The 17,839-nt window shown below is 35.0% G+C and overlaps 1 protein-coding gene across 6 annotated transcripts in view; it reads left to right on the forward strand.

Moving 5' to 3' along the window:
• Nucleotides 1–17,839, forward strand: part of AKT3 (AKT serine/threonine kinase 3) — a 281,419-nt gene that overhangs the window by 5,501 nt on the left and 258,079 nt on the right. For all 6 annotated transcript variants that reach the window (XR_011247672.1, XR_011247671.1, XR_011247673.1 and 3 more), the window contains exon 2: nucleotides 5,366–5,526. Coding sequence is in view for 1 of the 6 variants with exons in the window: in XM_069545551.1 (XP_069401652.1) it covers nucleotides 5,481–5,526 (46 nt within the window). In the remaining 5 variants the exon portion in view is untranslated. The remainder of the gene's footprint in view (nucleotides 1–5,365; nucleotides 5,527–17,839) is intronic.

Raw genomic sequence — 17,839 nt, forward strand, 5'->3', positions numbered from 1 at the left:
TTTTTCCTTTCCCTCTAATCCTTATGAATATTTCATGTAGTCTTATGTATTTATTACAGCATATATTAGTTTCACCTATTTCTTAGAATCAGTAAATACTATAGAAATATATTGTGGTTACCCTTGACCATCATTTGTTTTTCAAAGTAGAAACTTTCTATTGTGTTTGGACATCAATTCTTAATTAGTTTAATTTGGCTAGCATATCTAAAGTATATTAAAATGTGGGTACAGAGCAAGTATATTCTGGATAGTATTAATTATATCCAAATGTATAGTAGCTTTAGGGCTTCTCTGATGGCTCAGTGAGTGAAGAATCCACCTGCGATGCAGGAGACACAGGAGATGCGGGTTCGATCCCTGGATCAGGAAGATCCTCTGCAGAAGGGAATGGGAACCCACTCCAGCATTCTTGCCTGGAGAATCCCATGCGGGCTACGGTCCATGGGGTCACAGAGAGTCGACATGACTGAGCATGCCCAAGCACAATGATATAGTAGTTTGTAGAAGGTTGTGTTACAACCTATTAACCTGTGAATTTTATTCTTTATAAAGAAGAATTGCTAGGGGTGCTTTTTAACTTTATGTTAACCTACTCTTAGTCTTCTGTTATAATCTGTGATGCAGTAGTTATATTTAATTTTTAATTTATTTGAAAACATCATGCTTTATTGGACTTCTGAAATAGTTATAGAAAAAATGTTCAGAACTATTCACAAACATTGCACATATTTTTGAGAGTTCATATTTTGTTACTTTATAGAAAGTATACCAAACTGATAGAAGACTTGAATTGCTTCTTGTTACTTGTCATTAATTTGTTATGGTAACTGTGAAGAAATAATGTTATCATTATTGGTTGGTTATGGTCTTAAGTTCAAAATTGTAGATGTGGTAACTACTGCACATATTCGTTTTTAGAGTTAATTGAGAAAATGTATGTGAAAGCACTTTGATAACAAATTATTATAGGTTTGGAAAACATTTTTAAAATATTCTGTTAATATTCTGTTTAGCTTGGCCCTTGTATACTCAGCTTCGTTCTTGTCACAGAGTAGATAATCAATACATATTTATTGGCTGAATAAACATAGGGGTGTGTGTTTATTATGTGTTATACACACACACACACACACACACATAAAATTTCTTGAGTCTTTCCCAGCATTAGGGTCTTTTCCAGTGAGTCAGTTCTTTGCATCAGGTGGCCAAAATACTGGAGTTTCACCGTCAGCATCAATCCTTCCAATGATTATTAATGAAGAGGGAAGAAATTTATTATAACTTTAATCATTTTTATGTAGGTTCTTCTATAATGTTTAAGTTCAGGTTTGTTTTTATGGTGGCTTCATACCATTCTGTTTGTCAGCTTAGAATTTTAGCTTGCTTCATGTTAATTTGTTATCTAAAGCTGCATCTTTTTTCTTTCACTCATCCATCCATTCATTCATTTATTCCATATTTGTTAAGCATCTCTTATGTGCCAGGAAGCATCAAATTGCTTTACTAAATAATAATGCTATTGAATGAGATAAAAGATGTGAAAATGTTTTGTAAATTGTAGAATGAATTTAAAATATCATTATCAAAATCTCAGATAATTTTTTATGAAAATGCTTTTAGTATAACTATATGTGTAACTTCTGAATTGAATCTACCAAGAATTTTGAATGAAATTTTTCATAAGAATGGGAAAAATTAGATATGCAGTATGTTTAAAAGAAAAATAAGCCAAATTTTGTTGCAATAGCTCATTGGATAGAACAGATTGCTAGAGAGGTAGTTACTGTAAGAGGAGGTGAAGTTCACTCTACCTTAGGAAACAGATTACAAACCTAAAGTACAGCCCAGCATTTAGCAGATTAGTATTTTTAATAACATGTAAGACTTGAGTGGGAGAGCATTTTGGACTTGGTGCAAGAGTGTTGCCAGTGCAGGGAAAGTAAATCAAAGAATATGGTGAAGTGCATGAGAGTCAGTAGCACTGGTTCTGTATTAAAGACAGGGTTTGTTTATATCTTATTGATCATAATTCTAGAGTAATATACCTTTAAAGAGTTTTAAATTGTTTTTGAAGTATGTGTCATTATAGCCAGGAGAGACCCAAGAGCTGTGTTAAAGCTGAAAATTATGATTTTGGGTAGAAGCTGGTGGTAATATTTTAAGATGTAGTATGGATGAAGCCATGTGTGTATTGCCTGGGTTGACTGGCCCTGTTGAAGATGATAAATTTTGTCCTATTAATTTAATGTACATTTAAAAAGTTTAAATATATAGGCAGTGGTAAACATCTTTATTTAGAAAACTCGTTTTGGGAAGCAATTTCTGTATAAAACTAAATTCATTAATTTGGGCTTGATCTGAGTATTTCAGTCTATTTTTTTGTCCTGATGAGGTTGTGCTAGTGGAAAGTGTGTGCCTGTTTCTGTCGTCTTGATTCTCATAAAGTAGCTGTGTGATGTTAGGCAAGATGCTTCATTTGTCTTGACTTCTTTTTTCTTAGCTGTGAAATGAAGGTGCCTTCTAGCTTAGAGTCTAACAATGAAATGTACACCTAAGAAAACAGAATCAATTTTGAATTTACTTTTGTTTTTCTAGTGTTTTATGTAAGGGTATGACAATGCAGATTATTCTAATAGGAAAATATTTATGTTTATTGATGTGTCTTATTTGTTTATTGCTAAGTGTTGGTCATAGATCTCTTCTTTTCCAATCCCAAGGATATTAAGATATGAATTTTCGTTTACCCAGAGTATGTAGTTTAATAGTTAGAAACCAAGGATCATTAATAGATGTGATGCCCCTTGTTATAAGTATGACCAAATAAGGTCTAAGTGCGGTTCTTCTAAAGACATCATTTTGCATTAGTGTCCCTAATATTTAACTTCCTTATACAGTTGACCCTTGACCAGTGCTGGGGTGGGGGAAGCGCCCCACCCTGAAGCGCCCCACCCCAACCCCAGTGTCAAAAATCTGCGTACTGCTATCTCTGCCTCAGAAACAAAGGAATTGATAAATGACTCATCCAGGGGCAGGAAGCTGACAGTTTGGATAAAATAAGGACTCTAGTTGTTTTAATTCCACATATTGTGATCTCTAATTGAACACAAACTTTTCTTCACAGTTGGGTAACTTGAAGATCTGTAAAATGGAGATGGAAGTAGTATATTTTTTGAAAAAAATGTACATATAAGTGGACCTGCACAGTTCAAACCCATGTTGTTCAAGGGTTAATCGTAATTATTTATGTTGTATAAGGAGTTAACCCTTTCAGTTATCTAGCTCCATATTAAGTAGCCAGCTGGTCATGTTGAGTTCTTAAGGAAGTTATGGAAATCAAATTAAAATGATGTTTTGATTCTTTACCAAAAGCTTTTTTTTTTTTTTTTGCCTGTTTTTAATGGTGAAATCTGTCTTGTCTTGAATTATGTGGTCATTTCCTATGGCTATTTGTCACACTGTGTTCCCTTGGATTTCAATGAATGTTACTAAAGGAAAAAAAAAAGCCTTGTGTGTTCAAATAAGTTTAGGATTTGCTGAGATAAATAAGATTATACATGATATATTTTATACCTTTAATATGGTAATAGTGATGTTTCAAGAGAATGACATGGTTTATAGAATTTCCCAAACTTGTTTGACCAAATAATTTTTTTTTTTCTTCTTTTAACCCTCTTTTTCTTCTTATTTTTCTGGAATTTCCCTTTTATTCTGTCAGACATGTTTTGGAAAAATACACCAAGATTCTGATATTCCTTTTGACTTTGTGCGGTAGTTAGACGGGAATGATTTTGAGGACAGTCTTGGTCCAGCCTGACATGACAGGAGTGGTCTTCTGTTCAGCCACACAAACTTTGTCAGGCTCTCTTGAGAGAATGGTAGTCTTAATTCCTGACTGCTAAATGATTAGGCTCTGTACTTAATGTGCATTGGAAAAAGAACTATAATTCATTTCAGTACTAGCTAGGAAGTCTAACCTTGAACTTATTCCTATGCACTATTCATCAAAGTCATATTTGAGAAAATATTGGGTTGACCAGAAAATTTGTTTGGGTTTTTCCCTAAGATGTTACAGAAAAACTCAAACTTTTTGGCCAATCCAATAGTATAATTCTATACTCCATCCATTTTTTCCGGTTATCTAAAATGTATACCTTGGTTCCTGTATCATGTTTCTTGGTCCCTTTTTGTGGAGCTGCTTTAACTCAATTATATCTTGACATTTTCCCTTTTAGATTGAGAGAGACAAGAACTAGCCTGTAAAACTCATTGCTATATGTATGTGAGGATATTTTTGAGGACTTTTGTTTATTATACTACAAGGTCTCTTATAAAGATCCACGGGTTAAATTTCAGATTTTTGTCCCAGGAAAAATTTTCTTCTGAACAACATTTTTTCTTCTAAAAAATATTTATGGATACTGTAAATGATGAAACTGATTTTATTTCCTTATTTGCATTGCTTCCTAAAAGCTTCATGTTAAATTTGTGGTCCATCTTTCACAAATATGTAGATTTTTACCCTGGTGGCTTTTTATCTTTGCGAAAGTCAAAGAATGTGGGCTTCAGAATCAGATTGCGTTCAGATCTTGGTGCCACCATTCATTAGTTGTTTTTAAATCTGGGAATCAGCTTAATCCTTGTAAGCATCAATTTCCCCATCTTCGAAATGTAATCGTGCCCTCATAGTGTTGCTGTGAAGATTACCAGGGAATAATTGATGTTGCAGTTCTTGACATGTCTTTAATACTCCATACTTTTTCCCACTTTCATATTCCCTGTGTTTCAATTCACCTACTTTAAAAAAAAATGATTTTATATTATTTATAATATTTTATGTATTGTAATCTACCTAAGATATTTCTTGGAACAAGGCAGAGTAAGCATACAGAAGTGTTGGTTTCTTAGCACATTGTTTTTTACATAAAATCTAGCAATTAAAAACTTTCACAATTGCTTTGCCATAACTATTTCAAAATTTACTGAGATTTTGAAACTAAACATAGGTGAAGATTTACTTTTAGTCTGTCTCACTTTCATTTTCTTCCCCTTTCACCTCAAACACCCATCATCAAGTCAATTTTCTGTACTCTTTGAGTAGATATGACAGTGGTTAAGATACATTTTTTTTTGTTGAAACCTCTTAGGTTAAAAGTTTCGCTATCATTTGAAATCTGTCACAAGACCAGAGAAGTGCATTCATTGTAAAACTACTTAATAAATAGGTTCCGCAGTTTGAAGAGCTAGACTTTTATGTGAGGTCAGGTCAGTTGAAGACATTTACAAAGAATTAGTTGTTTGTTATTGCTATGTGAGTTGCAAGAATGGAAAAAAAAGAAATTCTTTCTTCAATACTTCCTTCCAGGCTGAGTCATCACTAGAGAGTGGGAAGGGCAGCAGCAGCAGCAGAGAATCCAAACCCCAAAGCTGGTATCACAAAGTACCGTTTCTCCAAGTTGGGGGCTCAGAGGGGAGCCATCATGAGCGATGTTACCATTGTGAAAGAAGGTTGGGTTCAGAAGAGGGGTAAGTGTTCAACAAAACTGAAAACAGTATGGTTGGTAAGTGTGCTAACACTTAGTTGTGTCCTGGAAGTCAGTATCTTTTTTTCTAATGTTGGAAACAAAGTAAACTGTGGCATACTATGTCCACTAAGATCTAGAAACCATATTTAACATGTGTTACGAGTTTGCTTGTTATTTCGGAATTCTTTGTAATACTTGATTTTGATCATTTATAATCAAATTAAGAAGGTTTGGTTTATCTGGTATGTTGTGTGCACATATGTTACAGAAAGTTTGTGTTGTATTTTTCTGTATTGTCCACAGATTCTACAATCCAGAGAGATGTCTTTAGATGTCTAGAAAAATGTCTAACTTGTATTAAAGACAAGTAAATAAAAGTACTCAGTTACATTAAGCCATTTTTGGGTGGTGGCAGGGAAAAGGATTAAAGTAGTAGAGGCAGTATTCTCTCACAAACTCATGGATTCAGTAACCCTATAGTTAGATAAGTAAAGTCCTAAAGTAAAAGACCATTGTGCCCGCCCATGTATGTTTAATTTTGTATTTTAATTTTTCATGACCCACTTTTATTATTTTTTATTCACTCGTATTTTAGATAAATAATTCAAATGCATTATTATTGCTTTTTAATACTAAAAAAAGCCTCTTGAATGTAAAGCTTAGTTTATCCTCCATGAGATCACCTACTAATGAGGTTAATGTGCTTATTTTGAAATCTAGACTAGAGTTTAGACTGGTTGCCAGGCAACTACTGTTTATCCACATGGCCAAATTCAGTAGGATGAAGATGGCTCCATTTTCAGAGCTTTAACTTCTTGTATATCTGTTTTCTAGTTAAAGGTTTCCTCTTAATAATTTTGTAATTTTTAATATTCTTTGAAGCTTTGTAGTTACTATTTAGGCTTAAAAGATGTTGTCAGTAGTTAAATATGATTACATATTAATGAGTTTTTTAAAAATAAGCCTTACTGAGTTGTAATTTACGTATAATAAACTTCACCTGTTTTAAGTGATAAATTCTGCTAAATTTGTACACTAGTGTAACAAATGCTACAACCATGATGTGGAACATTCCTGTTATACCAGAAAGTTCCCTCATTCCCCTATGCAGTCAGTCTTCGTCCTTGAACCGTGGCAACCACTGATTTGCTGTTACTGTAATTCTGCTTTTCTGGAAATTCATATAGGTAGAATCATAACAATATGTAGTCCTTTGGGTCTGGTTACTTTTACATAGTATAATACTTTACAGATCCATCTGTGTTGTTGTATATATCATTAGTTTATTCCTTTTTATTGTTGAGTAGTATATCACCATCTAGACATAACACAGTTTTTCTGTTTACCGGTTGGTGGGTTGTTTCGAGTCTTTGGCTGTTATGAATAAAGCTGCTGTGATCATTTGAGTACATATCTTTGTGTGATGTGTTTTCATTTTTCTTGAGTATTAACTTAAGAATGAGATTGCAGAGTCATATGGTAAGTATATGTTTAACTTTATAAAAACTGTTTCCCAAAGTGGCTATTTGTATTGTTAAAGTTTAATTTTTCCCATGTTATTCTCATAGTATAAATTTGGAAAGCATTTTCATATTTCAGTGCTGTATGAAAATTATTTAAAATTTTTTTAACTTGTCTGTTACATTTATATATTTTTTCCTTTTTTTGGATGGGGGGATGGCAAATCACTTAGACCTTTTGGAGTTTTATTTTATTAATCTCAAATATCTGCTCTCACAAGATAGTTGTGAGGGTTAAGTGAGTTAGTGGATGTGGATGTGTTCTGACAATTCTTAAGGTATTACTATCACCGCATTTTATCAAGGTATTAGGAGTGGTTCTTGAGTCTTATTTAATTGTGTCTTGTCTGAAATACTAAAATAGAAGTTTGGTATGTTGTGCATGGTGTACAGAATAAAGAAAAAATGAAAGTGAATTCTCAGTGTTTTTCCTGTATTGTTTAGTGAATACGATTGTAACGAGTGTGTGTGTGTGTGTGTGTGTGTGTGTGTGTGTGTGTTTATTTTGGGAAATAATGGTCATAGAAACATAAGAATTTGAGGTACACAAGGTATAGAATGAAAAGTAACTCTGACTCTTCCAACTAGTTTCTCGCTTTAGAGAGAACTTTTTTATTTTTAATTCTGCTGATTATTATCCCAGTTTTATATATAATATGCTAAACCTTATTTTTGGTAAATCTTAAGTAATCTACTATATCTTCATTGAGAAAAATAAAAAATTTTAACTTTTAATACTTATTTTCTCCCATCCGTTTTTTTAATTTTTTGGTGTTTGTGGTTAAACTTCTAGCTTTTGCACTACTAATTCTAGAAAGTTTTTAGACGTTGACTCTAAACTTGCCACTTTATAAGTTGAGAACAAGTGATACCCCTCCCAATCTTTTCCTTTGAATTCCATATTCCCTTCCCATTTTATGTCAACTGTAACATTGATTTTATATTTTTAAGGTTTATAATAGTTGCTGCTTCTAAAAAGCAGTAATCTATATTATGATTATGTATATATTACTGCTAAACAAAGTAGTATGATGGGATCCTTAGAGAAGAGGTGGATTTTTGTACTCTATTGATATTCAGGATCATCCCATACTTTAGTTTGGCTTCTAGTATGGCATATCACTTTTTTCTGGATTTTCCAGTGACCACATTTCCCCCCTGTTGGTAGAAGAGCCGTCTTCATCATATCACTTGGTTATCAAGCTTTTTAATCATGCTATTTGTGGAAGTTCTAAGATAAACTGACTTTTCTGGGAATGATGCTTAGCTAGTGTCACATTATTTAATTGCATTCCTGGATAAATTCTTTGCTTTCTTAGCTCTCGTGTCTGTCTTCTTTTTGTTTTGGATTTATTTTCAGCTTTCTGGAGTATTTCCTGAAGTCACTTTTTCAGAAAGAATGTGTGTGGGTACTTGCCAACACCATGTTTGAAATGTCCTTTTCATTTTTGCACCTGTACATGCCTTGGCTGGGTGTAAAATTAGGTTTAAAATAATTGTCCTTCAGCATTTTGAAGGTTGTGTTTCATTACCTTTTAGTAATGTTTTACTGATAAGAGATTTGATGCTATTATAGAACAGTATTTTTGTAGGTAACCTGATTTGTATTTTGGAAGCTTTTTGTGTTGATGCCTTTTTATCCTTGGCATTATAAAATTTGAAGAGGATGAGTATAGTCCTTTTAAATTTTTTCCATAAAGCATTTGTTAGACCCTTTGAAAATGAGCTGTGTCTTTAGTTCTGAGAAATCTTCTGTATTTCTTTCATTATTTTTCCTTTCTATGTTCTTTGTGTTCTTTCCACATTGTTTCCCCTAGAACTTCCATACCAAAGTCTGTTTTAAAGTTTATTTTGTTTTACATCTCTTTGTTTCTTTTTGTCTATTTGTTCTGAGAGATTTTCTTGACTGTTCTATAACTCTTTATTGAATTACTTATCTCAACTCAAGTTGAAGTTCAGCTTATCCCTCCAACTCTTTGCGACCCCATGGACTACAGTACATCAGGCCTTCCTGTCCATCACCAAATGTTGCTCAAACTCCTGTCCATTGAGTCGGTGATGCCATCCACCCATCTCATCCTCTGTCATCCCCTTCTCCTCCCACCTTCAATCTTTCCCAGCGTCAGGGTCTTTTCAGATGAGTCAGTTCTTTGCATCAGGTGGTCAAAGTACTGGAGTTTCAGCTTTAGCATCAGTCCTTCCGATGAATATTCAGGACTGATTTCCTTTAGGATGGACTGGTTGGCTCTCCTTGCAATCCAAGGGACTCTCAAGAGTCTTCTCCAACACCACAGTTCAAAAGTATCAATTCTTCAGCGCTCAGCTTGCTTTATAGTCCAAGTCAGCTATTACTTTATATTTCTGGGAATTTTGTCTCATTCATGGTCACTTGCTCTTATTTTATATATAAATATAATGCAAATTTTAATCTTAGGACACTAAGTAGGTTGTAAATTTTTTCTCCTCATCGAATAACTCTTCCAATTTGTTTATTCTGGTTCTTTTTGATGGTGGTAGTTGTTTCTTCAGGTGTCTGGTCATCCTTATTTGTCTGTATATACTTCTGAATTGAAGACCAGAATTACAGATAGTGCCCTCTCTTTTTACACAGTGGGGATTAGTGATGTTGGTGTTTAACTGTGCTCTTAAAAGGTTTAGTTGAAACATTAGAAAAAACCAAATTAGGCATATTTTTCTTCTACCCTTAATTTATTCATTTAGACATTTTCAGTGTTATCTTAATAATAATGTTTTGTTTTAGTCAGGCAAATGTCATGTAGTCTGTTGTTGTTTGGCTATATTTTGGTTCAGAGAATTTATTCTAAAGGATTGTTAGGATTTGCTGCTTGCTTATTACCCTGGGTAGATTATTATCACCTGAACTTCGGTGTACTCATTTGAAAATAAATATGATCTGCCTTCTTTACCTTACAGTGTGATTGTAGGCATTGCAAAATAATTTATTTAGAGGAGTGGTTTCAGACTCTTAAACTATAAATAGATATAGAAAAAGTTGTAATATAGTTCTTACTTTGTCAGTCCCTTTTCTTAAGTTTGTATTTATGAATCAGTTATTAGCTCCTGTCCATGTATAGTCTCATTGTATTTGTACTTTTTAATGTGAACAAGCTAATAAGCTAATATTGCTCTTTAGCTAATATCTTAGAATAGGGAAAGAAAGACTTAAAGGTAATTATTGATATTATGTAGGATAAATGCTTTTCTGACTGTGGCTATAAGTGATATATCAGTAGTGAAAACTTTTTTCCTCTACTTATCCAAAATCATGAGTATTGAGATAACACATTAATTTAGTATTGTTGGTGTTAGAAATTACAATAAAAGAAACATCAGTTGCAAACTGGAGTATTACCTGCATTTTCCTTCTTAGTGGTCCTAGGAGAGTACCTAGCAGTTTGGCTGCACATCAGAATAAGAGGTATTTGCATATATATCAGACACTTCTTAAATTACTTTTTCAAAGATCAGCCTGTGGGTATACTCTGGGTAACTTAAAATCTTTAAACTAGGTGTCAAAAGTTTTGCTTTCTTAGTTTCCATTACAGCTAGTAGTAATATTGGCTCTGAAGAAACTTAACTGTATTAATAAAATGGGAAATTTTAACCTGCTTAAAAGGTTTAAATTCTAGAAATATGTATATTTTAATAATGTTGCATAAGGGCTTATTGTAGTTTATAAAATTTTGTTTGGTTAATAGTACTGTTTCTTAAAAACTTAAATAGTCTATTAATGTGGAGAGCCAGTTCCTTTGATAGCAAGTTAAAATTTGTAATGTGTTTTTAGTCAATTCATCATCTTACTGTTCTGAAATTAGTACAAATATAAGAGGTCGTTTTAAAGCATTTTGATTGATGAAAATGCTGCATGATGTGTTAATTCCTTACACTTTTTGTTGTTTTAGTATCTAACAAATTGAACTTCATGTTATGTTCTGTGTGTGTAACCAGCTTGTGTTTTCAAAGAACTTTTTCCCTAGTTGCCTTGTGATTATTATAGTTTCCATTCAGGGATGCCCATTGTCCATAAACTGGGTCCTTTGAATGATATTTGTCTTACACTGTATGAAATGGTTTGCGTAGATGAACTAGAATGTTAGTATTTGGTGATTCTTAGCTAAAACTTTATATGTTTATGAGTTTTTTTACAAAACAGCTTAATCCCCACTGTGCAAAGTATACCTCTGTAGCAAAGATTGTAAGATAGGTTATGGTTTAATGTGTGCTGTGATCTAGTTAATTTTAAGTTATTACAGAGAAAACAAAAGTGCCTTTTTGGGGGTGCTTTTCTAAGTCCAGGGGCCTTTCCTTCTCTTTTAATTTGTATATACTTATGTACATTTTGTTCATATCTTATTCACAAAGTGACTTTTGAAATAAATTATGAAGTGATTAAGAAAAGAGAAGACGACAGCATGATTTCCTGTTTACTAGTCAGTAGCAAGCATTTTCCATAGAGAGTGAAGAGCTGTGGTAGTGACTACATAAACCACATGGTAGATTAGAGAAGCTCACTTTGACTATTGACATTACAGGAGGAGCAGAAACGTGGACAAGTTAAATTTATTTTCTAATTGCATTAAACTTGGAGATTTAATGTATCTACAGTGATGTGAGATTTGTTCTTCCTCTTGTTTCAGTGTGTTTGTTTTGAAAGTGTTAACCACGTCAACCAAATGGAGAGAAACCAAATGGAGAGAACGATTGGATAGTTCATACACATTCTAGAGTGTAAAATTGCTGTTACCTGCCTTCCCAATCCACAATTGAGTTTGTATATTGACTTTGTATTCTACAGTCTCATTAAATTCACTTTTTAATATTAGTTGACTTTAAAGGTTTTGTGTTGTTAGTCAAGTCATCTGCAAAGAGCTACAGTTCTGTTTCTCCCTTTCCAGGCTTTATGCCTTTAATTAATTTTTCTAGTCTTATTTCACTGGTTAGGACCTTTAGTACACTGTTGAGTGTAATTGGTGAGAGTGGACATTTTTGCCTTAATTCTTAAATTTCATATTAGCCTTAGGATTTCACTGCTGTCTTTTATTGAGTTGAGAAAGTTCCCTTCTATTCCTAGTTTGCTGAGAACTTTTATCATGAGTGGGTATTCAGTTTTTTCAAGAGATTTTCCAGCACCTGTTGAAATGACCATTTAACTTTTCTCATTACTGTTTTAATATGTTAATATGGCATACTACTTTGATTGCTGGAATAAACCCTTTTGGTCGTGATGTACTGTCTTTAATATATTAACAATTTTGATTCACTAATATTTTGTTAAGGATCCTTTTATACATTTATCAAAATATTGATCTATAAAAGTTTTGCATAATAGTTATGCTAGACTAATAAAATAGGTTGAGAATCCCCTCCTTGATATTTGAAGGAATTTGCAAAAGATGAGTTTTATTTCTTCCTTATATGTTTGCTAAACTGCAGTCAGTGAAGCCGTCTGGGTTGGAGCTTTTTAAAATAATACATTCAGTTTATTTAATAGATACAGGAATATTCAGATTTTGTTTCATCTTGTGAAGTTTGACTAAATTGTGTATTTTAAGGAATTTGTTCATTTTCTCTAAATTGATTTATTGTCTGTTAACCTGACTTTAGGATTTTCCTGGAGTTGATTTCTGTTGACAGCTCTTCTTCTTTGTCTGTGATTGTATTTTCTTGTTACTTCACATGTCTGATATATAGTTCATTGTGTTGATGTGTTATACAGACTCTTGATCTCTTATTTCCTACTGAAGACTGCTGCTTTTTGTTTTAATTGATACTTACCTCAATTTTATTGTTTCTTTACTTCATTTTCTCTGTTGTGAAAAGCAGTTAAAATCTCTGCTTTTTGCCTCAATATTTTGCTTTCTGTGTTTTGGCTCTTTTTTTTTTTTAAATGCATGTATTATTCAGGGGTTAGCTAGAATTTGGGCAGAGTTTACATGTAGGTGTTGGGGCTCCTCCTCTGTGTCTTCCTGTCTTGTGGGGTATTCTCATTTTCTAGTCATGAAAAGTTTTTGGCAGCTCTGAGCTCCAATCTGACTCCTTTAAGCAACATGACTGTGATTTTTTGTCGAAGTTTTATCTACACTAATCTCAAGAAATGGAGGAGCCTCTCAAGCAACAAGTCATATAAAAATGTAAATCTCATCCAGTGCAGTCAATTCTCTTCTTTCAGGGGTAACTGTCCCCAGTTTCTGCTTGCTTTTGGTGCTTTCCACTGCCTTCAGATAGTTTTTATTTTAGTATTTTGTACAGGATTTATAACTTTTAAGTATGGGAAAGTTAGCTTAATATAAGTCACCCTACAGTCAATGAAAGTGGAACTCTGTTAGACGTATGTTTTAATTTATAGATGTAAAGTTTAAGCTTTGTAAGTCACTAAGTTTTGTTATTTGTTAATTTAATTACTCATAACAAATTAAGAGGAGTAGAAACTTCATCTATCTGTATAACCGAGGAAACTAATGGTTTAAACCATCTGAGCTCCAGTCACCTGGAAACATAGCTAAACCTTTTCTCCAGTAAATTTGTAGAATTTTAAACTAGAGGAGTCTTTGGAAGTTGTCTAGTCTTAACACCTGTTTATCTTGCAGTTTCAAGAACAGGTCAGTTTTGGAGTTGAGGCAGAGCAGGGCCAGTAGTGGAACCACTGTATTGCCAGTTTTATGATACTTCATATTTTGTTCCTTTCCTGTCACTTAGGAATATACTGGAGTTCTTTTTAAAAAAGCTATTATTAGTACTCGGTGAGGGAGTAGGTAAGAACTGTAGAACAGGAGGCTTTAAAAATCTCTAAGAATGGAAAAGGGAGTAGCTTCCATCTGTTGGAAACCTCATGTCCCTGTGGGGAGCGCAGGGACGCTGTCTCTGTTGAACTCACCTATGTTAGCTGCCTTGGGGAACTTGGCACTGATGTGATGGCCGTGCACCGACTACTGTATCTTCTTAAAGATATGTTTTTACTTATGCTGGTTTTTCTGCTTGGCGTTTTCTTCCCTTCTGTCTTTGTTAGATATTTTGATTCTAATATCGTCCTGATGTTTTGCCCGATCACAGTCTTAGAGAGTGAGAATGACTTCTCTTGTCTCTAACACATTCCTGCCTTGTCTTGCTTTAGGCTTCTGATTGACTAGTTACTACATAGATACACTATTTTACCTTCTCCAAAATAAATTCCCTGAGGGCAGGACCCTTGTCCAGTACAACTACATTTCTTCCCCCGTAGGGTCTACCAGTACCTTGAACATAGCTCTTAATCTTTCTTTGACAAATGAATAAGGAAGAGGAAAAAACAATTCTAGATGTTCAAATATCAGTATGTCACAGATACCAGGGCTTAGAACTCAATTTGGGACAGCTGAGGCAGGGCAGGGAATACAGAATAGACAGTCACAGTTACGGAAGTAGCCTGTGCCTAGGATGTGCTTCCCAGGCGGCACAGTGGTAGAGTCTGCCTGCCAGTGCAGGAGACACAAGAGGTGAGGAGTCGATCCCTGGGTCACGTGGGGCCCCTGGAGTAGGAAACGGAACCTGCTCCAGTGTCTTGCCTGGAAAATTCCGTGGACAGAGGAGCTGCTCCCCCCGCCCCCCCACCCCTCACACGCACGCACCCTACACAAACACGTCCCCCCCACACACAGACACACACTCCTAGAATAGGATTTTGGGATTCCAGATCAGGTCATACATTTATCATTGTATTGTGCTTTTGTGTATAGGGACTGCTGCTGCTGCTAAGTCACTTTAGTCGTGTCTAACTCTGTGTGACCCCGTAGATGATGGCAGCCCACCAGGCTCCCCAGTCCCTGGGATTCTCCAGGCAAGAACACTGGAGTGGGTTGCCATTTCCTTCTCCAATGCATGAAAGTGAAAAGTGAAAGTGAAGTAGCTCAGCTGTGTCTGACTCGTAGCGACCCCGTGGACTGCAGCCCACCAGCTTCCTCCATCCATGGGGTTTTCCAGGCAAGAGTACTGGAGTGGGTCGCCAGTGCCTTCTCCAGTATAGGGACTAATGGAGTAGAAATTAGAACTGACTGAATGGTTATTTCTGGCAGAGGTGGCTGGGAAGATCCCTCATAGTCCCAGAATAGGTGAGTATATAAGTTATCTTAACCAGGTAAGTGAGACACTGTAGTGAAAAATGCAGTAGTGATCACAGTTCTGAAAGATTTGTTCATATTAAGGTATAATTTTTGCTCTACTCATAGAACTGAGAAGTGCTTCCACATTCATGAAACTTAACTTTTCAAGCCTATGAGGAGAATCTTTTCTGATATGTTTCTGATGGATCATTTATTGAAACTAAAATCTCATTGTATAAGGCATAGCTGTTTCATTATGTAATAGCTCTGAGCACTAGTAGTCTTTATTTTGCCTTCCTGAGCAGTAAAAAAAACACAAAGTTCTGTTTTCCCTGTGATAGGCCTTCAGATTGGAGAAGGAAATGGCAACCCACTCAAGTATTCTTGTCTGGGAAATCCTGTAAACAGGAGCTTGGCGGGCTACTGTCCATGGTGTTGGCAAAAGAACTTAAGGCAACAAATAAGGCCTTCAGATATTCAAGATCACTGTAATGTCTTCCCTAAAATCTTCTTTCTAAGCAAAAAGTTCTGTTCTCTTTAGTTTGTTTATTGTACGACGTGGCTTCTAGCTCTCTCGTGCATGATCTTCGGTGTCCTCTTACGGAGATATGTTTGTCCTGAAATGTGGTGTTATAGATGATCTTATTTGCAAAGCAGAAACAGAGACACAGATGTGGAGAACAGATGTATGGATACCAAGGAGGAAGCAGAGGGTGAGACGAATTGGGAGATTGACACGAGTATATACACGCACGCACACACACACACACACTAGTATATACAAAGTAGATAAGTAATGGGACCCTGCTGTATAGCACAGGGAACTCTTACTCAGTACTCTGTGGTAACCTAAATGGAAAGACGATCCACCAAACGGGAAATATGTATACGTATGGCTGATTCACTTTATGTACAGCAGAAACTGACACAGCAGTGTAAACAGCTATACTCCAATTAAAAACAAACAACAAAAGAGAGAGAATGTATTTTTTTTCCCATTGCTAGTTTGTAAACGTTTGTGTTGCCTCATGCCATGGCCATCATTGGGTATTATTTTGATTTTTAACCTTTTTATTGGTTATTTGTTTTATATATACTAGTGTGTATATGTCAATCCCAGTCTCTCCGTTTATCCCTCCTCCACCAACATTCCTCTTTTTTAGTTTTTGCCATTTTATTGCTGTCTTATTTTACATCTCTTTGTTACTGAGGTTTAACTTTGTTGTTATTTCTTTTAGCTGTTCCTCCCCCCTCCCCCAATAAATTGCTTGTTCTTATCCTTAGTCAGTTTTTATATATGAAACTTGCATCTTTAGTCAAGTTCGTAAATGGTGTATATTATTTGTTTGTAAGGACATTTTATATATTCCGAATAGTATTATTTTGGTGATCTTTTTGTTGCTGCTGCAGATCTTTTCCTGATTCGTTTATGCCTTTTAACTTTAGTTTTGTCATGTAAAGGTTTTTAACTGCTATGTATTCTATTAATACTGTATCAAGCTTTTTTTAAGGATGCCATTGAGGTCATACTTGGAAACTTTTGCTTGTTTTCTTTGAGCATCATTATGATTTTAAAAAATTGTGTTATAGAAGTAATATATGAGTTCTTTTTGTAAGAAGGCTAAAGCAACAGATAGAGTTGCACTATTATTTTTCTTCTCAGAAATATTGCTATCAAGTATGTTGTGCCAATATAAAGTCAGATTTTTCCTCAAATATTTAAGAACCAGAAAGATACATGCCAAACTATAAGTAATATTTGTCTCGTCAAAAGGTTTGGATTCAAGGAATTGAGCAGGGCACAGGAATAGGGATAATGAAAAAAATGAGACTTCTGTGCTTTATTCTGTATAAATATTTGAATCTTACTGTTTTGTCTCATTTTACATAAATGGTGTCATAGTCACTTAACAGCATGTCTTAGAGATTTGTTTATGTTGTTGCAACATGTAGTCAGAAAAGAATGACTCCTCTGACAGAACTTGCTTTTAGTGAACCTATTCTCATTCGTCTGCTTGTCTCACTGTCAAGTACTCTCATACTGTCAGCTTAGTCCAGTGGTTAAGAGAGTGGAGCTTCAAGTCTTTGCCTTGCCTTTTGCTAGTGGCTGTGGGTAAAATAGCATGCCTAAATTTAGCATCTGTAAGATGGAGATGACAATAATTTCTCTCATACGGTGGTGGTGGTTTTGTCACTAAGTCACGTCTGAATCTTTGTGACCCAGTGGATTGTATAGTCCACCAGGCTCCGCTATCTGTAGGATTTTGTGGGGAAGAATACTGGAGTGGGTTGCTATTTCCTTCTCCATGGAATCTTCCCGACCCAGGAGTCGAGCCTGCGTCTGCTGCACTGCAGGCAGGTTCCTTACTGCTGAGCTTCCAGAGGAACTCTGTGCTTAGTCTCTCTGTTGTGTCCTCATGTCTGACTCTTTGCAACCCCATGGACTGTAGCCCACCAGGCTCCTCTGTCCATGGGATTCTCCAGGCAAGAATACTGGAGTGGGTTGCCATGTCTTCCGCCAGGGGATCTTCCCAACCCAGGGATTGAACCCAGGTCTCCTGCATTGCAGGCAGATTCTTTACCGTCTGAGCCACAGGGAAGACCATATAAAACATCATAATGTCTGATTAGTTTTTATCACAGTACATGGGATATTCTAAGTAGTTAATAAGCAATAGCTGCTATTATTATTATATAT

The sequence above is a fragment of the Ovis canadensis genome, chromosome 12 (assembly GCF_042477335.2).
Source record: "Ovis canadensis isolate MfBH-ARS-UI-01 breed Bighorn chromosome 12, ARS-UI_OviCan_v2, whole genome shotgun sequence".
Taxonomy (NCBI): Eukaryota; Metazoa; Chordata; class Mammalia; order Artiodactyla; family Bovidae; genus Ovis; species Ovis canadensis.